General features: G+C 46.3%; 8 protein-coding genes across 10 annotated transcripts; 1 reads left to right on the top strand and 7 right to left on the bottom strand.

The window, feature by feature from the left end:
- Positions 1–408: 408 nt before the first annotated feature.
- Positions 409–1,362, bottom strand: LOC117890205. The gene is made up of 2 exons (XM_034794937.1): positions 1,104–1,362; positions 409–1,046 (listed from the first exon to the last, which is right to left on the bottom strand). The coding sequence occupies exons 1-2, from the start codon at positions 1,307–1,309 to the stop codon at positions 887–889; spliced, it is 366 nt and encodes a 121-aa protein (XP_034650828.1). The 5' UTR covers positions 1,310–1,362; the 3' UTR covers positions 409–886.
- Positions 1,363–2,862: 1,500 nt separating this feature from the next.
- Positions 2,863–21,535, bottom strand: LOC117903085 (segment polarity protein dishevelled). 2 transcript variants are annotated; one of them, XM_034814889.1, is made up of 2 exons: positions 21,519–21,535; positions 2,863–5,287 (listed from the first exon to the last, which is right to left on the bottom strand). In XM_034814889.1, exon 2 carries the CDS (start codon positions 5,265–5,267, stop codon positions 3,384–3,386), a length of 1,884 nt encoding a protein of 627 aa, XP_034670780.1. In that variant the 5' UTR covers positions 5,268–5,287; positions 21,519–21,535; the 3' UTR covers positions 2,863–3,383. The 2 variants fall into 2 exon arrangements, with proteins under 2 accessions (XP_034670780.1, XP_034670779.1); XM_034814888.1 differs by lacking the exon at positions 21,519–21,535 and adding an exon at positions 7,512–7,518 and having other exon boundaries at positions 2,863–5,285.
- Positions 8,066–12,412, bottom strand: LOC117903084. 2 transcript variants are annotated; one of them, XM_034814884.1, is made up of 2 exons: positions 11,785–12,412; positions 8,066–11,400 (listed from the first exon to the last, which is right to left on the bottom strand). In XM_034814884.1, exon 2 carries the CDS (start codon positions 11,384–11,386, stop codon positions 8,333–8,335), a length of 3,054 nt encoding a protein of 1,017 aa, XP_034670775.1. In that variant the 5' UTR covers positions 11,387–11,400; positions 11,785–12,412; the 3' UTR covers positions 8,066–8,332. The 2 variants fall into 2 exon arrangements, with proteins under 2 accessions (XP_034670775.1, XP_034670776.1); XM_034814885.1 differs by lacking the exon at positions 11,785–12,412 and having other exon boundaries at positions 8,066–9,811; positions 9,885–9,894.
- Positions 12,678–13,153, bottom strand: LOC117903093. Its single transcript, XM_034814901.1, has one exon. It carries the CDS (start codon positions 13,081–13,083, stop codon positions 12,784–12,786), a length of 300 nt encoding a protein of 99 aa, XP_034670792.1. The 5' UTR covers positions 13,084–13,153; the 3' UTR covers positions 12,678–12,783.
- Positions 13,273–13,982, bottom strand: LOC117903090 (uncharacterized protein C1orf131). The gene has a single exon (XM_034814897.1). It carries the CDS (start codon positions 13,884–13,886, stop codon positions 13,311–13,313), a length of 576 nt encoding a protein of 191 aa, XP_034670788.1. The 5' UTR covers positions 13,887–13,982; the 3' UTR covers positions 13,273–13,310.
- LOC117903086 (alanine--glyoxylate aminotransferase 2-like) lies at positions 14,460–21,437 on the bottom strand. Its single transcript, XM_034814890.1, has 4 exons — positions 21,064–21,437; positions 20,016–20,134; positions 15,890–16,124; positions 14,460–15,823 (listed from the first exon to the last, which is right to left on the bottom strand). Exons 1-4 carry the CDS (start codon positions 21,156–21,158, stop codon positions 14,770–14,772), a joined length of 1,503 nt encoding a protein of 500 aa, XP_034670781.1. The 5' UTR covers positions 21,159–21,437; the 3' UTR covers positions 14,460–14,769.
- Positions 21,536–24,401: 2,866 nt separating the features above from the next.
- Positions 24,402–24,989, bottom strand: LOC117903092 (prisilkin-39). Its single transcript, XM_034814899.1, has 2 exons — positions 24,911–24,989; positions 24,402–24,837 (listed from the first exon to the last, which is right to left on the bottom strand). The coding sequence occupies exons 1-2, from the start codon at positions 24,911–24,913 to the stop codon at positions 24,454–24,456; spliced, it is 387 nt and encodes a 128-aa protein (XP_034670790.1). The 5' UTR covers positions 24,914–24,989; the 3' UTR covers positions 24,402–24,453.
- An 819-nt stretch (positions 24,990–25,808) lies between these two features.
- Positions 25,809–26,806, top strand: LOC117903088. Its single transcript, XM_034814896.1, has one exon. It carries the CDS (start codon positions 25,887–25,889, stop codon positions 26,772–26,774), a length of 888 nt encoding a protein of 295 aa, XP_034670787.1. The 5' UTR covers positions 25,809–25,886; the 3' UTR covers positions 26,775–26,806.
- The last annotated feature ends 63 nt before the right edge of the window (positions 26,807–26,869 follow it).

The following is a 26,869-nucleotide window of genomic DNA, read 5'->3' as shown; positions in this document are numbered from 1 at the left end:
AGAAACTGCTAAAAATATTTCCTGCATTTTTCCTTGCATATTTAACACAATTAATTGTGTAAATGAAAACCAAATCTGAAACTCGACCAATTTTGAGCGAGGTCCTCGTGCACAAGACTGAAAGAGAGCGCATCACGCCGCGTGCTCACTTCCTCTATTGAAATTGTTTCTATTGTTCCATTATGAATAATCTTCCTGTTGCAAACATAAAGGATCGATCGTACAGCAGGAACTGTGCAACTAAATGGAGAGAGCGAGAAACAAATCTGCTGCTGGCTTTCTTTTTTGTGGCTTCAAGCCAAATTAGAAAACAAATTCAATTAGCGAAAAGACTAAGAAGTGTGCCATGAAATATATATTTGTATTTATATTTTTTTTCTATTTGTATGTACAATCTTTGCTTAAAAATTACTTACATACATATTTATGGATAAAATGTATGGGCATAAAACAGACAGTCCAAAACAGCGAGCATTAAATCGTACAAATTCCACAAAAGGAAGGATGCATCGACTTATCCCTCTACAAAATTGCACCAAAAATATGCATATATTTCCTGATGCTTATACCCGGACCTAGATGATTTCTTATCGCTAACTTTAATGCTGTTTTTATATCTAATCTATTTGTCTTATTTCGCAGTCCGTAAGTCTTTAGCCACTTGTCCAAGAATTTCAAACACAATCGAAACTTCAGTTAAGATTTACATTTTGAGGGTTATTTCTACTTAATTGCTAACTGTAAAACATCTAATTATACTCTAGCTTATATATCAAAATATTACCTTTTCGATCCTTTAATTCAAATCCAGAGTTCGGGTGCCGAGTGCGCCCCCGTGGTCGTATCAGAAGAATGGCTTATGGCTGATGCTACGCCTCCCCGTATGCTAGGAGCTCTCGGCATTTTTCTTCTTGAGAGTCTCCATGACCCCAGCAAAGTCGGCCGTCTTCTTTTTGGCCGATTTCGGTGTGGATGTTTGGCTGCGTACCCGCATCTGTGTGGGCGCCACATCGTCGCTGAAGTCAAAGTCATTCGCCTTTTGCGGCCTGTGGAAGGAGGTAAACCATGTTATATATAGAAGGGCTAACGACTGTTACTCTTACTCCTGCTCAATGGCATCGGTGGCCTGCTCCAGCTCCTTGCTATTCCCACCAGAGCTGGCATCCGGTGAGGGTGCCCGCCGGCCGGGGAATTGCCACTGTAACTCCGGTATATTACCAGCCTCGAGCATTAGATAGTAGCTCTCCAATTCCTCGGCATTTGCCGAGAACTTGTCTGCTGTCGTGGCTGGCTCTACGTCTGTTGCCATTATTTATTTGTTTTTATTTATATTTCCAAGCAATGTCACGATAAAATAAACCTAAGAAATGCCTAATATACCGAAATATACCTTTTCATTTTCAAAATATACCGCACATCCCATAACATTTTCCTTTATTTTGATATTCTGCTGAATTATATTAGCTAGTTAGGATTCTCAGCGCTAAAACTATAATTTTATCCGTTGATGAATCATTTCTGCATAAAATTGGCTAGTTTTCATGACATCTTTTTAGTGGATTGTTTACAAAAAAGGTCAACCAAAAAAAGGCATAAAACGTTCCGATAGTCGGAACCAGTTGAATGGCATTTTATGTGCTTTTTAATACCCTATTTCCATGAGTTAATATTAAAATTATGTTTTCCAAGCTGCTCTTAAACATTACCAATGAGTTTATCTTAGACTGACACGCTTTTATTCTTTCCATATGTTTTCTATGTATCGATCTTGAATCTAGATACATTCTCAGTATTTATAATCTGCGAATTTTCGTTTTTGCATTCCTCAGATTTCCAACAGTTTCCCAACTCGATGTTTTCCTTTCTCCCAAGGGGTACTTAATGTTGCTTATTCCGTGCCCATGGGGTATAATTCTGCTCAAAAGAGAGAGAAAATACCCTACGGAAAAGAGAGAAAATCCTCGAGGGACATTTGAAGAACATGCGTATGTGTGTTTCGATATTATTTAATATACATTACAAATGGAATTTAATTGAATTAAACTCATTTCGTAGTTTAATCCCGAGAATATGGTATATAGTTGTGGTAATTTTCGTCCACGCTGGATTCGATAGCTTCTCGAAGCATCTCTGCGCAAGTGCTGCATACTGGCCGAAGTCATGCATGGAATGGAGCGCGTTATTTGAAGGGATGGCCAGTTCCTCTGGTGTGCTGCTGTTCCTACTGCTGTTCCACAACATCGTTGGCCTGCTGCTTCAGCTCCAGCTCCTTGCTATTTGTATCAGCGCTCGTCACCGCGGGCAGCATTCTTCCAGCAGAATTGGCTTCCAGCGAGGTGACCTGGTAGCCAGGGCATTTCCACTGTAACTCTAGTATGTTACCAGCCGCAAGAGTTGTATAGTATTTCTCCAGTTCCTCAGCATGTGCTGGTTTTACCATAGCCGGATCTTTTACCATTTTAATTATAAATTTATTAGTTTGCCTTTTGTTTGGGTATTTTTTTTTGCTGTGTGAACGCCGGTTTCGATAGCTTTTGGCAGCAACTCTGCTCCAATTGTAGCTGGTAGCTCTGGCCAATGTGATGTCTGAAGCGCGCAAATTGAACTGCGATTATGAAATGCTTGGTATAGCAGAAGAAAACACAAAATCGCAATGTGTATGAGCCGCTTGACCGTCTAGTAAATATATTACAATTGGAATACGAGCATTAACCATTTAGATACGCAAAAAAGTGTGCGCCAAGCTGCAATGTCTATCCAATCAACAAAAGACAGGCCGCTCGAAAGTTGATCCAAACTCTCAGATGACATGCTCCGATGTGGTGCCCGATTCCAATAAAAGCTGCAACACATTGGGTTTTGTTTTGGTTTTACTTTTATTTATTTACTTTTGTGATTACTAAATTCTTAGAACTTTATTCAAAATCTTCTCCCCCACGCATGCATCCTACCATTCTATCATTATCAAATATCCAATATCCAAATCCAATGTCCTCGTTGTCTCTCGCTCCAATTGATATCCTGGATTCTGAGGAGCGATGGCCAGAGGTGTACGATTACCGGATTCGTCCTCTCTCTCTCTCTCTGTCTCTCACTCACGTTCTTTCGCTCGTTCTCTCTCGCTCGCTCTCAGCTGGCAGCTTGCATCTTGCATCCTGCATCTTGCACTTTTCGTTCTATATAGCTTACAGATACATACATATACATAAGTATTATTATTAATATTGTTGTTGCTGTTGGTTGTTGGTTGTTTGTGTTTGTTGTTGCTTGTTTTTTGTTTTTGTTTTTGTATACTCGTATATAAAAAAGAATAATTATACATATTCATTAATAATAAATCCATAATAATTAAAAACACACAATTTGATTGCAAGAAAGAATTTCTACAATACGTAATTAAATACGGATACATCCTGATCGTTGGTATTGCCACCCCCACCCCCGCCTCCGCCACCACCACCGCCGCCACCTCCTCCTCCTCCACCACGATTCGAGGAACCCGAAGATTTATTCGAACCATGGGCGGCAATGGTTAGCTGATTGGTCTGATGTATAACCGATGTGATGTCGCTTTGCGATGCAGATATATCCTTGCTGGTGAGCACATCCGAACTGCTCGAGCCGGACGAGATGTGACGCTCGGTGATGCCGTACTGTATCGGCTGATAGCCGTGACTGGGATTGTACGTGGCCGAGTATGGCATGTATATGGGGGGATTCGGCAGCGGCCCAATGTCGCTGGTGATGCTCTCCGTGTCCGCATGGCTGAGCGCATGCTGGCCGTGCGTATGCTGCTGCTGCTGCTGGTGCGGATTGAGGGAGCGCAGATTGGGATTGCGCTCATCGTTCACCACATAATAGCACTGCTCGGAGAAGGTCAGCTTGTTGACCGTGTGCTTGATGTAATTGTTGCGCAGCATCGCCGACACTATGCGTCGCGCCTCCCTTCGGTCCTGCACATCCTCGACATTCTCCAGTACCCAGTTGACAGCGTCGGCACCAATGAATGCATTCGGTATGGTTATCTTTAGCCACATGCGATCACGTATCTCCAGGCCGCTGTCCGGCTTTGTCATGGCCTTGACTATCTCCTCGAGATTGTTCTGGTCGAGCCGCTCCTTGATGGGCTCCGGTATGTCGGCAATAATACTGTCGTGCGAGGTTAGCGCCTGGGTGTGTGCCACCCAGGCACCGGGATCTATCGGCCGCACCGGCTCCGTGCGCGGTATGGTGAAGTAGCCCTTGGGATTCGGGTCCCAGCACTTGGCCACCACCAGCTTAATGGGCCCCGGCTTCTGCACAACCTCGCGCAGCACACGCACCGCCTCGTCGTTGGTCATGTTCTCGAAATTCACATCGTTCACCTGCAGTATCATGTCGCCCGGCTCGATGCGGCCATCCAATGCGACGGCCCCGCCCTTCATGATGCTGCCCACATAGATGCCGCCGTCGCCGCCGCGATTCGACTGGCCAACAATCGAGATGCCCAGAAAGTTGACCGCCTCCATGTTGATCGAGACGGTGATGATGTTCAGGGACATGGTCGAGTCGGTGATCGAGCTGTATGAGGAGGTGCGCGACATGCTGGGCGCCCTCTTTTTGCGCCGCTGCGGCTTCTTGCGCACCTGCAGACGCTGCACGCTGCTGTAGTCGGTCATGTCGCGGTCCAGCGTCAGCTCCGACTCGGTGCCAAAGAGGCTGGTCGAGTCGAGATCGCTCGACAGCACCGACGCCGATTGATATGTGAGCGGTGGCGGCTGCAGCATCTGATTGTTGATTAGACCGCCGCCGGACAGCTTCTGTTGCTGCTGCTGCTGCAGGTGCTGCTGATGCTGTTGGTGCTGCTGCTGTTGCTGCTGATGCTGTTGGTGCTGCTGCTGCTGTTGCTGCTGCTGCTGCAGGGCAAGGTGTGTGCGTACATTGGCCCGGCCGAGGCCAACCATTTCGCATTCGCTGGTGGGCAGCTCGGAGCAGTTGTCCGACTGGTTGGTGCCATCGGCCGAGACCAGCCAGGAGACGACGCGGCCGTTGAAGCAAGGCAAGATGGTGGCATCGTCGGCTATCTCCTCCTTGACAACACCAAAGTCGGCGTCCATTGACTTGAAGAAATACTTGTAGTTGTTGTTCTGTTTGTTGAGCACCAGCTTGAAGTCCTTGAGGGTTACCTGCGACGAGGGTATGGGTATTTTCACCAAATAGGGGGTGGTCTCATCGTCAATATGATAAATGACTTTCGTCTCCTGTCCATTTGGTCTATCTGTATCCATTGCGGCTGCCTGTTGTTGCTACTATTGTTGTTGATTTTACTGAACTGCAGCAGCCTGCCTGGCTCTAATCGCGTCTCGCGTTTCTCCCTCTCTCTCTCTCTCTCTCACTCTTAATAAATTTGTGCGATTTATTTTGCCGTTTTTTGCAGGCGATGATTCTGCCGCTACCGCTGCCCGCTGATATTATTTATGCCCCTAAACACACTCTTTTCCCATTTCCTTTGCACAAATTTGAATACTTTTTCATGTGTGCATCGGTCGGCTCGGCACTTCTACTCCTCCTTAAAACTCCACACAACTCCAAAACTCCACTCGCTGCTGCTGTTGCTGCCCTCTCTGCCTCTGCCGCTGCTTGCTTTTTGGGTTGGGTGTCAATGGAACTGCAGCTCCTCCTCCATTTGAATAAAAAGCACAACAGCTTCGGCCTCAGCAATTGGCAAGGTGGCGTTTTTGAATTTACTTTTTTTCGCTTCTCATTGATGGCTCACAATTCGGGGGTTAGCAACAAAAAGTTAACCGAATAATAACAAAAAACAGCTCGAAATTCACTTTTTGTCGTAGTTTTGTATGTAAAAAAAAAGCATCGCTACCAGTGTGACCGCGAATTTATCGATCTAATATACCGTCTGACCCTCAAAATAATACTGAAATTTACCTTCTCACTTCCAAACTAATCCGATGAAAATTATGTTCCTCAATGTTTATATTCCGTTTATAATTACAAGCTTGTTGGGACTCTCATTCCCTTAACTATTATTTGATTCAATTAACCAATAAATCTCCCTACAATATAGCTTAATTTAGCATGCTATTAATTGAAATGTTGTAAAATAATTGTTGTCCAAAGAAGGTTCATAAAAAAATAAACCATGATAGAAGCATGTAAATATATTTTTGTCTAACAAGCTTTTAAGGGTAGGACTAAAACTTACCAGCAATTGCCAAGAATAATGGGGGTATGGACAAGAGGCGAAACGGTCCAAAAAACGGCAACGCATGCGATATATCGTCATGGTCAACGCGATGCGATACGACCCCGCTGGCAATATAACGCACAGGGGCTGTCTGTAATCGAATTAGGTCTTGTTACAAATTAATTTTGCAATATTAAAGTCAATTTAATCCAATGGAACTACTCGTAAGTCTTAGCCAATCCCATACAAAGATGATTCATTTTTCGGATAAAATAATTTGGTCTTGAAATATTTTGTTTTAAAAAGATAAATAAATGTATCAATTTTGACTCAAGTCATTAAAGCTTAAAAATTATTCCCGGGCACTCCTCGAATACTCGAAAAACGCTGTTGAATTTATTTAGTTCAAGCAACTTTTAAGGAGTTTTACTTTGAAGATTTTAATGTTTTCAAAAAGAATGTAATCAAACATATGAAAAACTACTCTTTTATTTTTGTACCTAGTGGACCCGATCCATTTGCTGATCGCTAATTGTGATATATAAAGAGTAATCAAATCCGTTTTCCAGTTTTTTTTGTTCACAAGATTTGAATACAAGTTCGTTGATTTTCAGAAGCTCGAATCTCACCCAACAGATTGAATGCGAATTACATTTTAATATGATTTCTGTTTATTTATTCTCATGATGGGGGAGGAGGGGAAGGAGTTCGGTTCGTTCTCCATTTAAATGTACAGTTAATTAATTAATATATACGGGTTACATACGATATACATACCTACTACTCTTTACACAACTAATTCCCATCCAAAAGAACAGAAAAATTTGGTCTTAATTAAAATTTGGAAAAAAAGCTCACAAAATTACTTCACATTCTTAAATTTTGCTTAAATTATTGCCAAAAATATATAAGTCAAAGGATCCAACTGACGGGAGCTCTGAAGAGAAAATATAAGCTTGTATAGGTCTGTTTATGGGGTGGGGTGGGGCGCCGTTGGAGTTTGGTGTTTTAATATCCTATTTAGCAAGTAATTATTATTTAATATTAAAATGATACATATTTCAGTATGTAATCATGCATTGTCCGGAACCAGGGATTGCTAAAATTATAATCGTTAATCGTTATCGCTATCGCGCCATCGTTTTCGTTTCTCTCCATACGTCTGGTCGTCTTCCCCACACTTGTTGCAAGCTTCCAGGAGCGATTCCTTTTTCTTCCCTTTGCGCTTGTCCACCTCTACCTTCGTGTGTTTGTCTGCATCGTCTTCTGCTTGGTTTCGCCTCTTAGCACTAAGCAAACAACATATAGAGTGTTCAGACTACTGAAAAACCTGCTGCCTAATCAGCAGGTATACATATAACAACAATTGACTTGGCGTTGCAAATATTTTCCTTTCGTCCTTAATGTATTTAAGAAATATATGAGCATAGAGAGGATACACAAAATCAATTAATTTTTTTGGGCCAAGCTTCTTCATAAGGAAGGGTATGTGAGCTCAGAGCAACACAAAAATGCCCTACGTCTCAAGCACTAAAAATGAAAAAGCATATGAAGTCGAGAATGGATACACGCATTGCCATCATGTATGGATGTGTCTGTACGAAGCAGACTTAAAAAGGAAACAAAACTTTGTTTTTGCGAGAGTCGCTTTGCGTTCAATGCTCAAGAGAGCCAACGCCAAACTCTCTCACTGGGAGCCAATCCACTATACTGATTAGGCAGCAGGTTTTTCAGTAGTCTGAACACTCAATATGTTGTTTGCTTAGTGCTCTTAGTCTAGAAATATGATTTTGTTATGCTTATACCCTATATATATATATGTGCATACATCCGATAAACGCATGTATAACGTAATGTGTGTGTGTGTGTGTGTGTGTGTGTGGGTGTGTTAGTGGCAAAAACACCAACCAGCTAATAATTATGCTAAAGCAACTATTAAAAACTAACGTAATCCAATCTCGACATGTATATAAAAAAAAACCATCATAATCCTACATTCATTTATACCGTGGGGAGGAGGATAGATATATATCTATCCCTTCCTTTCTTCCTTCCTTCTTGCCAGCTCTGGGATGATCTCCAAATTCGTTCTGCCGTCGTTTTATAGTACATTTGATTGCATCGCTGCAGCTGCCATGCTCTGCTGGGCCCCTACTTTGAGTTGACCATCTCCACGAGTTGACTGTTCAGATCGAGCGTGTCCACAATGTCTAGCAGTATTTCGACATCCTTCATGCAGGCCACCGTCTCGGGGGCACCCATCAGATTGACATGCTTACCATCGATGTTCGCATAGAAGCAGCGATTCTTGAATATGATGGCCCGATCGTACGGCACCCGGCACTTGCTACGATCGACGACGAGGCGGCGGAAGAGTACACACGATGGCTGATACTTGTGGCGATCCTCTTCGGGTATGTTGTACACCTTTAGATCACCGGTGAATATGGTCATTGTCTGTCGCTGCATAAGCGTCGGCGACACCTTGTAGAGCGTCACCTTGCTGCTCCACTTCACCGAGGGCATCTTGATGCGTGCAGCCACATTGGCCAGCTTAACGAGCGGCAGCTCCAGCAGCGTACGCTGATGGCGCGTCTTTTCGGGCGAATCACGGGGCTTGCTGATCACGTGCCAGGTCTCGTAGCAGGTGATCTTCTTGATGACGCGGCCATCCTCCTCCCGCACCGTGGTTGTCTCTGGCGGAAAGTATTTTGGCTTCTTCTTCACCTTGTTCTCCATCTCATTCTCCACCTCTTCCGAGTCCTCGTCATGGCCATCAGCCTCATCGGTTTCGGTATCCTGATCCTTGTTGACAATGGCAGCGTTAGCCTTGTTCTCTTTGCTGTAACGCTGCTGCTGCTGCGCTGAAGCATTCGCGTTGATGGGTGGCTTCTTGAAGCTCTCCTCACTGTCCTCGCCCAGCAGCTTGGACAGCTTGCGATCGCCCGCGGCATAGTTTCGACTGCTATTTGTGGTGGCATTCGAGGACAGTATGGGCCGACGTGCCGTATACTTAGCTGTGGCTGCTGCCGCCGCCTGGCCTCCCCGATTGGTCGCAGCCGCATTGGCAGTCGCAGCCGCTGCTGGGATCACACGGCGCGGTGGAAGTGGCGGTGATAGTGTTAGGTCGGCCTCACTCTCATCGAGATCTAGATCAATGTCGACATCATCCTCCTCGGTATCGACATCCGTTGGATACAGCTCTTTGCCCATGCTCAGCAGCGGCTTGATGGGCTTTGCCTTTTTGCCCATCTCTGCATTGAGTATACGGGGACGCGGCTTGGCCTGGTTCTGGGCCTGATTCTGCTGCGTTTGCGTCTGCTGCTGATGCTGCTGCTTCTTGTTGAACGTGGACGAAGCCTTGACCCATTTGGGTGGACTAAAGCCGCCCTGCGGTGAGCTACTATTACTTGTCGGACTCGATCCGGAGGTGGCCTGTGTTGCTGATCCCGAACCTGTGCTTGTGTTATGGATCCGTGTCCTGGGTCGACCCACCGTTAACTTCTTGCTGGCGGCATTCAAAGTGCTCGACGTGGCATTGTTTGTCCGACTGATGAGCACATCATCCTGGTTGATAATGTCATTGATATTCACAATCGTAAATGTGGGCACATCATCGTTCATCTTGCTTTTGCCGCCGCTCTCTCGCTCCGCCGCAGTGGCAGCCACCGACTTTGCGCTGCTAATCCTCACGGCGGACGTTGCTGCTGCTGCTGTCGTGGAGCTATTCATCTTGATGGTCGTCGTTGTGCCTGCCTGCCTCTGTTTGTTAGTCAATCCCCCCGTCATCGCCGATGTGGGTGCCGTCCGCTGCCCACTGTTGCTGCCGACGAGTGTCTTGGCCCTGCCCACAGGAGTGGCAGCAGATGTGAGCTTGCTGCCGCTGCCGGCTCCATTGATCACTGGCACACTGCGATTGGCTCCGCCGGCAGACAAAACCATTCGCTTGCGTGCCACGGGACTGTCTGTGGCATCCTCCAGCTTACGCTTGGCGGCTCCCTCCGATCCCGTGGTCAGATTGCTCCGATTGTTCATGCTCACTGCAATGTGGCGTCGCAATTGCTGCATATTCGTCGCGGGCCGCCCGGCACTCGCCGTCAGCTTGGACTGGGCCGGACTGGCGGCGGCGGGTGTTGAGGCGGCCGATGCAGTTGCCGATTTGGGCGGACGTCCACGTCCACGCTTCACGGGCTGCACTGGCGTCGGCTGTTTCTCGTGCCGCATCTCCTCCTGGTACTCATCCTCGCTCATGTCATCATCGTCGTCATCGGACTTGTGCATTTGCGGATTGTAGGCCACATCGTTCAGCTCGTCGTCGTTGTCCTCGTCCAGATCGAGCAGATCGTGCATATCGTGATATTTGCTGGTGGGATAGACCTTCGAATTGGAGCTGCCGCGTTGTTGGCGCGACGCGGGTGTGTCGCCGCCGGCCAGAGAGGCCACGTACTTCGGCGTGACCACGTCCTCGCTGGCATACTTGGGATTCGGTTTGATGGAGCGACGCGAACGACTGGCGGCAATCGTCGGCGGCGGCGACACAGACACCAAACGTGAAACCTTTGCTTGCTTGTACATCTTCTGTGTCTTGGGAGAGACGATCTCCTGTGTCTGTGTCGCCCGCCGACCGGCTAGGGTCCGGCGCATTGTGGGGGTCGCCAGCGGACTGAGATGCTTGGCCGCTGGTGCTGCTGCTGCCGATGGTACTGCCGAGTTGCGTCGCTTGGCGGCCAGGCCTGGTCCCATCAACCTTTTGGCGGGCTGTAATGCTGCTGATTTGGGTGGCGATGGTGACGCCGATGCTGCCGCTGATGGTGGTGGCCTCCGTGTGAGATGGGGTGTGATGGGCATCGAATCCCCCTTGGATTGACGCAACCGCCTGGCGGCAACCAAAGAGGCTGGAGGTGACAGCTTGTCCTTTTCTAGGGCCACACGCTGTCGCGCCTTGCTGCCAACACCGATCTCAGCCGTAATGGTCGTGGCCCGTTGAGAGGTGCGCGTCGCGCGTCTTGGGCTTGTGGCGCTTGGTAGGGCGGCAATGGCGACGCTTCTATGTGGGATTGTTTTAATCAATTTCGATTTAACTGCTGCTGCTGCTGCTCCAGTGGCGGCAACCGATGGTAGATGTCCTTCCCGCAGATTCTTCACGTAAACAAAGCACGGACGAGTCTTTCCAATCTCAGCATCCGTCTTTTTTCCAGCTGGCATCTTTCATGGGATCCCTGAAATGGACATGGAGGAGAATCGGTTCGAAAATATTGTTTCTTTTTATTCTTTTAAATGTTCTACATTCTACAGATATGCCTATGTACATATATGCATGGATGTGTGTGCGTGTGTAGTATAGGCAATTGGCAACGCAACGCAACGGCTTCTGTTGCCTGCGTTTTCAGCTCTGGCAACTCTGGCGCCTATTTTCGTCACTTTTTGGTGGGTCTGCTGCTGCGGCTGTGGCTGCTCTCCTCTCGCATTAGGGAATTTACGCTGATTTTTTTCGCGCGCCACTTCTGAACATATATACACACACGCGCACGTATATATTAATGGAATATAAATGCCTGTGGGGTAACTTATTATTATTTTGAGTGTTGGTTTCGCATACTTACAAGAATGGCTTTACATTTTTTCAAGTTTTGTTTTTCGCACAATGCTTATTTTTCTCTCGCACTTTCACTACACAGAGAGCGAGCTCTGGGGCAGAATTTTCGATTGCGTGGGATAAATACGTCCCTGTTTATAATTTATTTGTTGTATTTTTACCGTCTGCGTGTGGCAAAAACAATGCAGTATATTTTTTTTCGATTATTGTTTTTATTATTGCCTCGTCCCGATTTAGTGCAACTTGAGTTGGTAACTGCGCTGCAACTGAACGCAACAGAGAGCAGAAGTGGCGTTTATCGCAGTGGTGGCAACAGTGTAGTGTAGTGGCAGCCCTGAAAGAGAGCGACGACAATGGCGATGTTTTTCTACCCAACTGTACCACTCACACACTCGCACCCCGTTGTTGTTGTTGCTGCTGCTGCTGTTGCTGCTGATTGCTGAGCGAGGGCAGCTAATTTATTTCCATTCATTTCACTGCGAAAAGCGATAGCAATGAAAATAGTGCATAACATTTAATTATGAGTATTTTCCACAATGCATCAAGCGTGCTCGCAACACATGCTATTGCTTATTTAACCGATTTACTTGTTTTGTCAATTTCCGCGCTTAATTTTTTCACTTGAAAAAACTACAGGCAACACAGCTGGATCAGTGTGACCGCGGATTTATCGATACAATATACCGCACGACGCTCTGAAATATACCATCTCATTTTCAAAATATACTGTAAATCTCAAATCACTGTCCTAGTTAGCAACACAATTGAATGCTGCGATCTGATGACCGAGAGTGTGAGAGAGAGAGCACCGAGAGAGATTTCTGACAGTGATGGTAAACGCTAAACTGCAGTAAATTTAATTCGCCTCTTCCCCCTTGAAATAAAAATTCAATTTCTGTATTTTGACTTTAAACAGGCTTAGCCTGACATTGAGGCTGGGTTCCGTTTATGATACATTTACTACATTTGGCTTCGCAATGTCCTTAGAATACTTCACTCCACTCCACTACTTCGTCAACGCAGATGGCTGGGGGCAGCGGAACTTGGCCATTTCCACCTCCGCTTCGGCGAAGCTGAATCGGTTGAAGGAGAAGTATTCGGGAACTTTGTAGCCGCCGGATGCTGAAGCGCCTGGACCCACTGGAGATGATGACGGTTTCACGCAGTTGCTGCTCAGGCCAGTTACTTTGGTAGTGGGCGGAGGAGCGCCTGCTCCACTGCTGCGGCCTGCTGGATTGGAGCCGCCCTTGATTTGGGTGTAGCAACGGCACATCACCGGCCCGACACTTCGAGAGCGTGAGAACATTTTTGGCCCAACCTGACGAAACTTTCAACAAAAATATTCACGTAATCGTATCGACAACAATACAATGGCAGGAATGCAATCAGTGCTCGTCAAGACGGAAGATACGTGAGCACATAGCAACACTGACAACCACGCTGCTCTGGCCACACTGAATGGCGCACAGATATTAATTTTAAAACAAACTGGAAATCAATTTAACTAAATTAGGTTTATTCTGGACATTCTGGCTATTTTCTCTTCTTGAATTTAGGCTGGGCCTTGCCATAGTGCTGATCGATGTTTGAAACGGGCGCGCGTTTCTTCTGCTTGCGTTCCTCGTTGTTTTTGCTTCGGCACTTGACACTAGCTGCTCCAGTTTGATTTTTTCCCAGCTGATGAAACTTCTTTCGCTCCTCCCGTATGTTCTTTAGGCGCTGTCGCTCGTCCTTCAGCTCCTTGTAGTTCCTGGCCGCCTTCTTTGGTGGCTTGGCGCCGAGCTTGATCAGTTGGAAAATCTCCATCTTACGCTTATTCTTGGTCACACGCTGATTGCTCATGGCAAAGTTGAGCACCTCATGCCGGGCTTTTTTGATGTCGAACTCTGGGTTAGTGTCGGCAGAGTCTTTGTCCGACTTGTGGGGCCTCTTTTGCGCAGCTTCATCTCCGGACTTGTTTTGCTGTTTGTCTGGCATCGAAGTTGATTTCGACTGATGGTATTGCGGCTCCTGGAAAACCATTGCCTTGAATTCGCAGTTGGCCTGTTTCTTCTGAGCCGCAAGTGCCGCCCGTGTTGGCACGGGCTTGAAATCCTCGCTGATGTTCATGGCAAACACAAGCCAGGCCAGTTCAATTCAATTCAGTCCAAAAAGTAAATAAACTCAAACGAAAATATAGAATGCACATGTACTGTGAGAAAAGCACTAATTTAAGCAAACTGCGTCGCACTTTCTTCCAGCAGACTGGCAGCTCTGTGTATAAATAGCATGCAGACGTATGTAGATATATTTGTGAAAATTGTGAGACTCCATTGCCATTTTCAAGCAGAATATTAATTTATTCATTTTTCTAGCTCATAATAGCATATAAATAAGACCATTATTTACGTATACATATATTAGCTACACTTAATTTGCTGTGCACGACGTCACCTTTATTCAACAGGTTGGCAGCGCTTTGTGAATAGGTGTCTCTCTCTCGATTATTACATACACATGTAGTTGATATGTAACTGCAGTGTAAAGTAGAATTGATTTTTGTTTACAACTTTTGGATCTAAATTTATTCCCAAATAAAACCCAAGACACAAATTTGTGGTTGAAAAAAAAATATAATTAATATTCAAAAACATTTTTCACACATTTTTGTTGTACTTAAACAGAGAAAAAAAAGGCACAAAGTAAAGTAAAAGAACGAAATTCGTATTGAGCTCCCTACACGTGTTTCTAGATACTAGAAGATAATTTGATAATCGACTCAAAGGATAATGGATAATGGTTATGCATACGCTTGGATATCGGCTGATTGGTTACTTGATAATATATGGCGCTAATATCTATTCTAAAAGCTAAAGCAATGGCAGTAAAACTAAAAAAAAAAAAAGATATTCATGGGACTGTGGGGTGGGCCATGGAATAATATAAATATCCTCGGATGTAAGGGCTAAAGCTAGTTTGTGCCTTGGAGCAGCGTCGGCAGGGAGGCGCCCCCTCAGACCGACTTTATGAGGCGATCCTGCCGCTCAAAGAGCTTCGTCTTATTCGCCAGCGTCTCGGCGGTGGAGGCGATGACCCCATGGGTGGTGCTGTTCGCGGTGGCAGCAACTGTCGCCGCCTCCGTGGCCAGCTTGTCCTGTGTGAGGGTGGCGAGGCACTCGCGGAAGGCGAGCAGGAACTCGTCAGCATTCTCGCGGCTGAAGCACATGGGCGGCTTTAGCTTGATAACGTTGTCATTGGGTCCGTCCGAGCTGACCAGCACCTGGTGCAGCTGCTTCATGCGGTTGACCACCCAGCGGGCGGCCTTGGTGTCGGGTGTGCGCCCCTCGCGCTCCTCCACCAGCTCAATGCCCACAAACAGGCCCACGCCGCGCACATCGCCGATGCACTCGAACTCCTGCTTGAGGTGGCCGCACTCCCGCAGCAGGTAATCGCCCAGCTGGAGGGCGTTCTGCTGCAGTCCCTCCTGGTCGATGACCCTCATCACGGCATTGGCAATCGCACAGGACACCGGATTGCCGCCATACGTATTGAAGTACGCCACACCAGTGGCATGGAATGCCTGCGCTATCTCCTGCGTTGTGACCACAGCGCCCACGGGATGCCCGTTGCCCATGGGCTTGGCCACGCACACAATGTCCGGCACCACGTTCTGCGTCTCGAAGGCCCAGTAGTGGCTGCCCACGCGTCCGAAGCCCACCTGCACTTCATCGGCGATGCAGAGGCCGCCCGCTGAGCGTACCGCATCATAGACGGCCCGGAAGTAGCCGGCCGGTGGCAGAATCTGGCCGCCGCAGCTCTGCAGGCTCTCGGCTATAAAGGCGGCCACGCCCTGGCCCTTGGCCAGCTGGCGCTGGCATATCTCCTCAATGGGCTGGGCATAGAGCGCGCCCAGGTCCGCATTGGGGTACATCTTGTCCGTGAACTGGCCGCCATAGATATCCGGACAGGGGGCCACGTGCACATAGTCGGGCTTCTTCTCGCCCCCCGGCTGGTTGAACTTGTACGGCGACACCTCCATCACCGCCTGCAGATGTCCATGGTAGGCACTGAAACGGACCAGCCACAAAGGTAAAGTATCGAAGGGAGGATGCAATTTATGTTGATCCACTTACTGGTCAAGCGTGATCACATCCTGGCGCTTGGTAAAGTTGCGGGCCAGCCGGAGGGCCAAATCATTGGCCTCCGAGCCCGAGTTGACGAAAAAGCACACGGACAGCGGCTCGGGCATCTTGCTGGTCAGCGTTTGGGCGCACTGGACCAGCTCATCGTGCAGGAAGCGATTGTTTGTCGAAATGGTGGCCATCTGCAGGGCCCCAGCACGCACCACCTCCGGATGGCAGTGGCCCACTGCAATTACACAGAAGAGAACAAATCAATTTCAATTAGCTGAGAGTTTCAAAAAATCATACAAAAATAATTAAAGCTATTTTAAAACATTTAAATGAAATGTGCGCTTTAAAATGTAAGTAATAAAATAATTACTTAGTGGACTTAACTTTGATTTATATTTTAAAATGCATCTGCAAGTATTTTAAATTAAGCGCATATTTAATTTATATTTTAAAATATTTACATATAATTGTAAATTATTTAAATTGAAATTAATTTCCTCTAAATATGAAATTTATTGAATCAAAATACATATATTTTTTTAAATCCAAATTTCCCGTTAAATATTTAAATATAAAAATGATTTGCATTTTATTAATAAAGTAAAAACATTTTTGTTTAAGCCCTCGCAGGCCAATGAAGTTAAAATATTTAAATTTCAGTAAATTTTGTTGTCGGAATTAAGTTTTGCTAGTGCATAAAATTGAATTTAAAAATAAAACTAAATGTCCAATTTTCCATTCTCTTTATAGGCCATTTAGGGTTCAACTGTACTTCTTGGCACTTCAGGCCCGAACGAGCCAGCAAGCGAATTCGATTTAGACCCAAGACTGCCCGCCAGCCAGCCAGCCCATGGTCAAAACTTGAGTGAAATCAGCGCAACCGAAGATAGAACAGAACCGAATGGAGCGTACATAGTACATTTCACTATCAACTAGACTACGAGTAGGAGTACGACTACGAGTGGAGAGGGTGAGGATGCGGGTGAGGGTGAGGGCGAGGGTGAGGCAGGGCAGACACAATGAAAAACGTGTTGGAATCGCGTGCGCTTCACGTGATACTCAGTGTACCCAGGGGCTACCACAACGAGCAGAGTGCGAGAGAGTCTTATCGGTGCTGGCGAATCCAAATTAGAATTGAAACCACACACAATCAGCGCCAGAGAGGGGGCCAAGTAGTTGGGGGCAACGGATGATGAGGCATATACTCCTACTCGTACATTTGTTGACCCCCAAAAAAATCAACTACGTAATCAGTCAACAGCCGGGTAGTGGACCGACCAGCGATCAAGCAACACAACGACCCAGTGGCAGTCAGTCCCCCCACCAGTTGTGGGTCTTATCGTCGATCCGTAGCTGTCGCGGATCGGCTGCCGGGGCCTGACGCGCTCTGCTCTACTTGGACCCGGGCCTGTCTACCGTTCGCCACCTCACATTAGTGGCTCTCAAAACAAAATGTATTTTCGGTGGCACTCAATCGCCAGCATCGATGCGCAAACGATGCGATAACGCGCCCCCAAGGTGGGACACACCAAACCGTGTTCACGTGTATTATTGAATTTATTTTTAGGCACGTATACGGATGGGTTTTGGATGGTGACACCATACAGCAGGGTAAAGTTTTTTCCACCGACCCATTAGCGGCTAATCTGCTGAGCTTTAAATGATTGGACTTGAAGCATTTATTTTTGGGCAGTGAACTCAGCTTCGATTGATCGTTTTGTTGATCGGGAAATTCCCTCCCTAAAGTCCTTAACTATTCGAAGAGTTTTGGCAGGCAGATCTTTTGAGTGTCTCCAAAAGTGATCACCGTGTTGATCGGTGTACAATCGAATCGAATTTTGTTTTTCTTTGCTTTTCGCAACATCATTAGCAACAAATCTGTGTGCACATAGAGGGAACGTGTAGGAATATCATCTATAAGCCTGCCTGTTTGTACGACTTTTCTCGACCCACACAAACAGAGACAGAGAGAGACAGAGGGACAGATGGATGGATGTATTTTTCTGATTATCTATACAGAATTTTCCACTCGCAATGGATTGTATGCCATCAGCTGATTGCATAGACGGGGCAGGCAGCCGCGCCGCATGCCACAACAAATATTGAAACTAAACTAGGGGCACAGGCGTATGGAATGGGTTGGAGTTGTTGTTGTTGTTGTTGTTGTTGGGACTGTACGCACTATGGACAACTGCATGCATTGGACTGGCTTGGCTTTTCCATGGCTGATTGTTTGCCTAAGGCTATCTCAAGTACATTTCCATTCGGCACGAGACGTTCACATGTTGCTCGACGCCCCGCCGTATGATAAGGCGCGGTCCGTTCTATTCCAATGCGGATTGGCCCTGTCCAGTGGGACTGTGTCGTCTCCGTTGGAGTCGGAAAAGTGGCACGAGATTACCAAGAACGTGGCGATCGTAAAGCGTGCGTGCAAGTCCGACGTCTTCTTCAAGTTTCATAATAGCAATAAACAAGGCAAAGCTTCAACTCGCCTCGCCTCGAGTTGTTGTTCTCACTTGGGATGGGGATGGGTATGGGGATCGGTGATCGGCCAACACGTGCACCTTCGTGGCCTTATCACGTTTCACGTCCATAGAGTAGCATAGTTCTAGTTTCTATTTGTTGTTATCAAGTCTCATTGGAGTCGATGAAAATAGATTCCAAATGTTATTGATGTGCTGCTGTGGCTATGGGCCAGAGGTTACAGAAAGATCTGCTACGCAGGTGAGATCGTACGATCGTTGGAAATGGGTCAATAGATCTTTGACATCGTAGAGCGATCTTTGCTGCTGATTACAGAGAAAACAAAGCTGCTTAATGATCCACAAAGATCGCGATTGCTATCTCTGGGTTTATTTCATAGACCCATAAATGCTCTATCAACTGAAATTAATTTCCACATTTCTCAGCATTATCAGCTTAGTTTCTAATATGTTGCGGCGATTTAGTGCATTGTCCAAACGGGTTTTTGATCTATGAATAGTACAGCACGGAGGATGGTGTCGCTTATCACTGCTCCGTCCCCACCCCCATTGATTTCCATTCTATTCGCAATGCCAACGTCCGCTGGTTGCTCCCGTTTTCCGCTTCCCCAACAGCCCACTGTGATTTCTTATCAGCGATGACAGCATAAATCGAGTGCAAAATAACAAAAAAACAACATCATTGAACATACGAATACGTCGATGGACAAAAGCGAAACCCTTTCTGCTAGAATGAATCAATTTGCGGGCCAACAATTGGTTCCGGAAAATTTCATGGAAAATTTCCGTAGACAAACAAAAATGTGTTGTACGATCTCTACGGGCTTTGCAGCGTTGTCATCGGAGCTGCGTCAAATTGGCAAAATACAAACAAAAAAGAATTGTGTGCTCCAAGCAGACGTCAATCTTCGTTGTTGTGTAGCTCCCGTACCCGCACCCGTAGCCGGACTGCATTGGATCTGACCGGACGGAACCCACTGCCAGATGCGCAAAATGTGCAGTAAATAATCATTTTTTTGGGCTTGTATTGCATTGCTTTCTCTTAATCATCGGAGCTCAGAGCTCTGAGCTGTACCCGGGACTGTGCGTTAAGCCCTGTGTCGGGGCCCGAAATCGGCAGCAGGGCGTTGGGGCCAGATCCAGATCGCAGGCGACGCGAATCGGCGGAGGCCTGTGTCGGGGCCCGAAATATCATTATGACCACTGGCGGGGGGTGCCACTGGCAGCATCTAAAATCAGACACAACAGCACTTGGCAATTGACTTTGATAAGGCTGACTCAGTACGTCGCCGCCGCATTCGCTATGAGGGCAACTCAATCGGGGCCGGGGCCTGAACATGCCTCTGATGTCTGGGCCTTTTGTACTCTCTCTCTCTCTATTGGGTTGCTGGTGTCGTTGTCGTAACCTTGAACTTGATTGCCAAATACTCTCTCCTCTCTCTCTCTCTCCATCGCATTGCCTCATAGCGTGCACTTTGCATTCAACAAAAAAAAAGCGCCACTAATCTGCGGCATAAACAGAAGTACTAAATTTACTGCCTAAATGATACCCCCCCAATGAATGGCACACATCCGCATCAGGCCCCGGTTGCTCGTCCGCCTAATATGTGTGTAGATCTTTCAGTTTTATGGATTTCACTTACCATGTGCCACATTGTTGATGCAGTCCAGATAGCGTGTGCCTTCCTCGTCGAACATGTACTGGCCCTGTCCGCGTACAATTTTCAGTGGATCAGAGCGATAGAAGAGCTGGCAGGCTTGCCTGAAAAAAGTAAAGGGTTTAGGAAACTTCTTTCACATCAAAGTTGCAGTGTTGCATCTCTGAGACTGTACTTTGTATAAGGTGGGGCCTAGGGTCCATAAATCAAGGACGGACTCTCTCTCTCTCTCGTACCTGTGTGATAATTTCCCACTGCGATTATCGTGTTTTTGTTAACTCTTTCGTGTGTGTTTGGCTTGCAAATGTTTGATAAACATTTTACGAGTGGCTGTGGGCTGTGGGCTGTGGGGTGTGGGTGGGTACTGTACTTAAACAAAGCAAACAAAGGAATCAACTCGATTTATGGCAGATTAAACAATCATTTAACGAACTTTGTGGCTGCTTTAATGTGCATTTTTATATTCTACTCTTCAGTTAGATTATTGGCTAATCATTTCTCAAGTTGAATTTTGATTAAAGTTCCTTGTGGTGAAAGTGAAAATGCTTAATTTTCCGATGCTGCGGGGGGAGCTGTTGTTGCCAAGCGTTCAACAAAAAAATAATCAATAGCCAAAGAGCCAAAAATAAATGAGTTCGGCGTCTACTTTCGGCCAAATACAAAGTTTTCAACGCTTAGTTGTTGCTGCTGCACGTGGCCACAGACTGGGGAGATGAGAGAGAGAGAGAGAGAGAGCAACATAACAGAGCAGAGCAAAGCAGTGCAAAGCAGCGCACAGGCAGAGAGCGAGCCGAAGCAGACGCGATGAGTGTGTGCCGTGCCGTGCCGCCTCGGTTGGGGGATGCCGCCGCTTGACCTTGACAGCGAAACGGAACTAAAGGGAAGGTCGGCGGCAGCACAATGGGGCAGGATGTGAAGGCTAATAGACAACTAAAGCCTCAAGGCTGCTGCTTGTCTCTAAAGGACAGTGTGTGTGTGTGCACGTGTTATATGACTTGCCAACAAGGCGTGTGTACTGGGGGCGGCCACTTACCCGATGTGTTTGTTTCTCAGCTTGATGGTCTCCGTCTTGGACAGCTGTTCGCTGGCCACCGCCACCGACTTGGCTTGCTCTTGTGCGAACGGCATTTTCAATTTTTTTAAAATAATTTTTGTTTAATTTTGAATTTGAATTTGATTTAAATTAAGTTTTGGATTTCGCGCACTTTGGCTGGAGTTAGCTTGGAACGGTGCAGAATTGCAAGCTGCAACTGCAAACTGTAAGTGCAACTGTTCGACTGTTATCCCGGCAAAAGGATATGCGGCACTGATGTGACGTGGGATGATTATCGCAGGCTAAAGGCACGGGACGCCTTCACGTCTTTGGGTGCTTGGAAATTGTCGCCGAATGACAAATTCTATGCGAGAGTGTAGCATTTTTATAACAGAGGCCGAGCCAACCAACGGCCACGGCTGGGCCCACTGTCGAGCGCTGTTGTTGCTGTCACTGCTGCTGCTGCTGCTGCTGCTGCAGGCCGCTTATTGTAGGCACTGTGCTGTTGTTGTGGCAGCTCTGTTAATAGTTAGCAGCCTGTTATCGCTGACACTGCTACTGCTGTTAGAATTCCCACTGTTACTATTGCTGCTGCTGCTCTCACTCTCTCTTTCTCTCTATGTCCGAGCATGTGTGTGTGCGTTTGTGTGCGTGTTGTTCGCGCTCAAAGCATATTGAGTGTAAGGTTAAGCGCCCTAATGCAAAGAGTAGGAACTAGCACGTGCAGTTAGTTGTTATGTGTTTCGCATTGCATATTTTTTACTTGCTTATGCGAATGCCAAAAACAGGCCAGACTGATGCTGGCACTTCCTCACCCTCTACTAAATGTACCATGGGCCTGTGCTCGTGTGTGTGCGTGTGCGTTGCTGTAAATGTATCGCACGACGGCATACACGTGACTCGACCGTTCTACTACTATCACCATCTCTCTCTGTGCACACATCGCACGCCGCACTATGGTCCAGATGACCACTTTTCTTGGCCAAAATGAATAACTCGCGAACGGAATAAGATTTTTTGATTTAGTCTTTTGACTGATAAGATAAGTTAAGAATAGGAAGAGGAAGGTTTTTTTTGAAAAAATGGGCTTGGCAGCTCCTTTTTTTAAGGGAAAATCGGTTTTTAATTTTTTTTTCTCAAAATGTTAGAAGCAAAAAAAGGATGGGAATATGTTTAGCAGACCAAGATTCTATAAAAAAAAGTCGTAGCACGAATTAAAACAACTTAAAAATCTAAGATAATCGCATTTTTTCTCAAACAGAGCATGCTCTTCAGCAGATTCCTTTCAAAAACAATATTACACTGGCTACACTCTAGCCCTCCAAAATAGCTAGTGACTAGTACTGTGGCTTAAATGCAATGCAAAATGGTACCCTACTTCACAATTTTCTTCTTCATTGTGTTCCAAAGGGCAAAAAACATTGAAAATTCTCCTTTGAGGTTATGATCTATAAATGCAAATTGTAAGAGTTGTGGTCAAATGTGGCATTTGTGACTATATACATTTTAACAATCATTTATTGGTCTACGACACACAATAGGTTTCAAGGTGGGACTAGGTGACACTCTATTAAAAAACTTTCTCAAAAATTAGTCTTTACTACGAACTGACACATATTGAAGGCCTCACTTTGACATAAAATTACGAAGACATCGGCAACTACTAGATAACGTTCACATTACAAAACACGTAGTAAAAACCCTACTGAATAAAATGCATCCAAAAAATTTGATCAGTTAATCGTATTTTTCAATTTATGAGACATTTAAAACAGCAATAAAATTCACTGCACGTGCTGTGCAAAAATGACCGCTAGGTTTCACAGCTGATTTTGCGAAGGTGGCGCCATCTATGCAAATTTCTGGTACGCAACTTTGATGGTCACTCTTTTTCTAATGCAGGGCGCCAAAAACCACGTCTTGGTTTTGACTTTTAAAAATTGCCTTTTGGCCAAGAAAAGTGGTCGTCTGGACCATAGTGCGCCGCCTCCCCACCCACTCTCTCGCTCATTCTTTCCAAACGCTTGGTGCATGCGTGCGTCTGTGTGAGAGAGCGCTGCGATAACACCACTAACCCATATACATATGTATATGGGAATTTAGCGCAACCAGAGCCAAGGTGAATTTGCACAGGGTGAAGCCATTGCCAACGTTTGCTCACCTCCAGCAATATCAATGGGCTTAGCCGCAGTGGGATCTGGCTGTGCAATTAACGTTTAAATCAAAAAAGTTTAGCATACAAAAGTATGACTATGATGAACAGAATGAATAATTTCTAATTTCCATAATGCAGAACAATTGAAAATCAAATCGGCATTCGACCTCTCTAACTTTTCTAATTTTAAAAGCCATCGATAGGACTTTCGGGTCGTGAGAAGAGCTGCACCATCGATTTTGACAATTCGAATAAATATTTAATATATCGACAGCCTTCCGTCGCTAAGCAGAGTGACAGACACCGCATCAGCAATTTCTTTTAGTTTCGTTTAATTGTATTTTTGCAAAGTAATAATGGAGCCAACAAATATTAAGTTAACGCGCGAGACCATCAACTTGGAACTAGCGGTTCAAAGAAAGATTGTGGAACATCGCATTTTGAGAGCTAGATATCAATCTATAAAAAAGCAAAAGAAGGCGTTAAACGATGAGATAGCTGCATTGAGGAAATGCCAACGTGATCTTGCCATCGTCGATGCAGCTTCCGTTGCAGCTCCCGTTGCAGCTCCCGTTGCAGATCCCGTTGCTGCTCCCGTTGCAGCTGCCGTTGCAGCTCCAGCCAATCCTTTAGGCCCAAGGCGCAGCTCAAGGCGCAGCTCAAGGCGCAGCTCGATGCTCAAGGCGATGCATCAGGCGCAGAAAAAGCGCAAGTAGGACAACGACGTAAGCAACGAGGGCGAAGGCGAAGACAAGCAAAAGTAATGGCTGCATCAGTTAAATTCAACTGCATGGAACACTTTGTTTTATTTATTGGTGTTTTTGTCCTTTTATTTCGTTTTGTGTAATTAGCCCTTCGACCCTTCCGGATGCCTTCGACAGCGACAATTGCGACGCGGCGTCGAGCCTATGCCAAGGTAACACAACCACTAGAAGACAACCACCCACTTACACCAAGAGATTATCGAAATAGCAACACACTCACCCACCTACATACTCCATTGTTACATTGTAAAGACACGACCAGCCAGAGAGAAAGCTCCAATAAACATTAACTATTGAAAGCTATTGGCATATTCAATGCATCCACAATGGACACAGCACTCCGCCCTTAGTCACTTAGGTGCTCCTTTATATTTTTTAGATTTTATTGCACACAAAAATAGCTTCAAAAAAAAAGGGAGAATTGATTAATATGCGTTTGCTGGATGGATCACAGTCCTGCTTCGTGGCCAACTAGTAGACGTAGCCACCGTTGCTGGCGTACTTGGTGTCCAGGCCATTGTAGCCGGAGTAGCCCGAGTAGCCAGTGTCCGCTGGCAGATAGGTGCGCGAGGGAGCTGCATAGCCAGCCGTGTACTGCGGCACCACATAGCTCTTGTAGCTGGACGAGATGAGCGGCGAGGAATAGCTTGAGCCAGAGCCGGTGTAGTAGCCGCCATTCGAGTAGCCTGGATAGGCGGAGTAACCTCCCGTGTTGTAGCCCGTGTTGTAGCCATTGTAGCCACCATTGTAGCCGATGCTCTGCGGCGGCAAGTAGCTGCGCGACAAGTGGGAGACATCGGCGGCGCACAGGGCCACCAGGCAGGCACCAACAATTGCGAGCAAACCGTTGAAGTTCTGTTTGAGAGAGAGAGAGAGAGTTAAGGATGTGTTTTTGGCCATTGAAGGATGCTGTCCTTGCTGCACTTGCCATTGTCTTGCTTTTGGGATTGAGAATTCCTTGCGGAGGATTAGTTGTAGTTGCACACTGAATGGATGCCGACGAGCAACTGTGGAATCTGCTGTTGCCGTTTCTACTTTTTATACGCTTCTAAGAGTGAATTATATTGTGCACCCAAATATTATTTTCTTTCTTTCTGTTTTTTTTTTTACAACTAATTTTAACGCCTTGCCACGGCATGTCGACGGACATGGCCCATTACTCAACGGATAGTCAGGCAGGAGGGCGAGCGGTAAGGCTTAGACTCCATGTTCATCATGTTTTTTTTTCTTTTTCGGTATCCCACGACACTCAAAGTCATCCGTCCCCAAATTGGTTAGCCATGGAAAAACCACGTCGGCTGTGCCATATGGAGTATTTGCTGGTTGAGTTTTGCTTTGTTTTTTTTCTTTTTATTACTGCGGCACGCCCCCTACGGCGTGTGAAACGCTGGGGGAGCTGCTTCAAACGTTGTCGCGCTTGCGCCTGGGCTTGGGGGCTCTCTTTCCTTAATTATACTCGTACATTTCAGATATATTGCTTTAAATGCTCTCTTCTGGTTTTTGGTGGTTTGTTTGTTTTGTTTTTATGACATTTTGCGGTCGCGCCGGTTAAAATGCTTTGGTCTTGTTTATATGTCGTCGCTCATAAATCCACCCAGGTACCAGCGTGTCCGACCGTTATTAATTGTTGCAATGGGTCATTGAGTTTCGTGGGTTTCGCATTGCAATAGCCAGCGATGTGGATGACATCACGGCGCAAATGATTAATTGCGGCTGCAATTCAATCCATTTCATTTTGATTTTGAATTTGAATCAAGAGCGGGCTAGCTGCACACCAGCTGATCAACGCACTCAGCTGATCAACACACTCAGCTGATCGCAAATAGAACGCGTGGGTGTGGGCACACAGTTTAACCAATTTGCAAAAAGACAAAGTAAGTTTACAGCGTTTGCTGTAAATCAAAATGCCGTGGAATACCGATCCCAAATGGCTGATCAACGTGGCCTCATCCGTTCCACTAGACTTGATGAAAAACCCAAGGGAAGAAGCGCAAAGCAGTGCAGAACAAAAAGTTTCGCCGATTCGTATAAAAAAGAAGCCATCAAAAACCGGAAAAAGGAAGTCAGCGTGGAAGGTAGTTAAAAAAAACACAAAAAAGGTGTCAGCAGTTCCAACAACTATGAAATGTAGAGCAGCGGCTAAGCTTAAAAAGCCGAATACCGAAGCGCCCGCTGAGGCGCCACAGGAAGAGGCACAGCCGAGCGCGTCGGGACCGCGTTCGCGAAAGAGGAAGGTCAAGCAGGAGTCGGAGACATGGATAACAGAATCGAGCGGATTCTTCACGGGAGTGATTGATGAGACTATGTCCAGCCTAAATAATAATATTAACGATATTTCGCGCTCTGAGTTCATGTCACTGGGCAAGGTGAGGAAGCTTTGGGAACAGAAATACAATGTGGAGGAGCGCAAGCCAGTGGCCAATCGCTCCGCGGCGCCGCCACCACCGAAACGCAAGCGCAGGCCGACGCAAAATCCGGTCAAAGAGCGGCGCATGAGCGATGAGGATGCGGAAGAAGCTAACAACTTTTGGGACATGGATGATCTCGAGGACCATGAAATCGTCGAGAATCACATTAGCGTACCGCTACTGAGAGCGCAGTTTGAACCCCGTCGGTTCCTCATTATGATGCCGGCATTTGCCATGAAGCAGAACTTGGTTCAGCCGCTTTTCAATTGGGAGTTGCTGAACAGGATTATGCCGCCGCCAGTGGAGGAGGGTACGAAAATATTGCAGCAAGTCGTCAATGAGATGCTACTTCAGTATCAACAAGGATCAGTAAAGCCCACATAGTTAAGTTGTTAATGGAAATGAGTTCATTTGTTTATTTCTTTGTAGTTACGTATTTTTTCTTGTTACACATGTATAAGTATGTATGTAAAATGTAA

The sequence above is a fragment of the Drosophila subobscura genome, chromosome A, assembly GCF_008121235.1.
Source record: "Drosophila subobscura isolate 14011-0131.10 chromosome A, UCBerk_Dsub_1.0, whole genome shotgun sequence".
Classification (NCBI taxonomy): Eukaryota; Metazoa; Arthropoda; class Insecta; order Diptera; family Drosophilidae; genus Drosophila; species Drosophila subobscura.
Note: the sequence above shows the minus strand (reverse complement) of the source record. Positions and strands in the feature narration are given on the sequence as shown.

What these genes read in the sequence shown, in the direction of transcription:
- LOC117890205 (XM_034794937.1), bottom strand. Translation starts at nt 1,309, where the DNA reads ATGGCAACAGACGTAGAGCCAGCCACGACAGCAGACAAGTTCTCGGCA. An exon ending in ACCGATGCCATTGAGCAGGA is followed by an intron (nt 1,047 to 1,103) that starts GTAAGAGTAACA and finishes CTCCTTCCACAG; the next exon opens with GCCGCAAAAGGCGAATGACT.
- LOC117903085 (XM_034814889.1), bottom strand. Translation starts at nt 5,267, where the DNA reads ATGGATACAGATAGACCAAATGGACAGGAGACGAAAGTCATTTATCAT.
- LOC117903084 (XM_034814884.1), bottom strand. Translation starts at nt 11,386, where the DNA reads ATGCCAGCTGGAAAAAAGACGGATGCTGAGATTGGAAAGACTCGTCCG.
- LOC117903093 (XM_034814901.1), bottom strand. Translation starts at nt 13,083, where the DNA reads ATGTTCTCACGCTCTCGAAGTGTCGGGCCGGTGATGTGCCGTTGCTAC.
- LOC117903090 (XM_034814897.1), bottom strand. Translation starts at nt 13,886, where the DNA reads ATGAACATCAGCGAGGATTTCAAGCCCGTGCCAACACGGGCGGCACTT.
- LOC117903086 (XM_034814890.1), bottom strand. Translation starts at nt 21,158, where the DNA reads ATGCCGTTCGCACAAGAGCAAGCCAAGTCGGTGGCGGTGGCCAGCGAA. An exon ending in CTGAGAAACAAACACATCGG is followed by an intron (nt 20,135 to 21,063) that starts GTAAGTGGCCGC and finishes TACTTTTTTCAG; the next exon opens with GCAAGCCTGCCAGCTCTTCT. An exon ending in CATCAACAATGTGGCACATG is followed by an intron (nt 16,125 to 20,015) that starts GTAAGTGAAATC and finishes GTGTAATTGCAG; the next exon opens with TGGGCCACTGCCATCCGGAG.
- LOC117903088 (XM_034814896.1), top strand. Translation starts at nt 25,887, where the DNA reads ATGCCGTGGAATACCGATCCCAAATGGCTGATCAACGTGGCCTCATCC.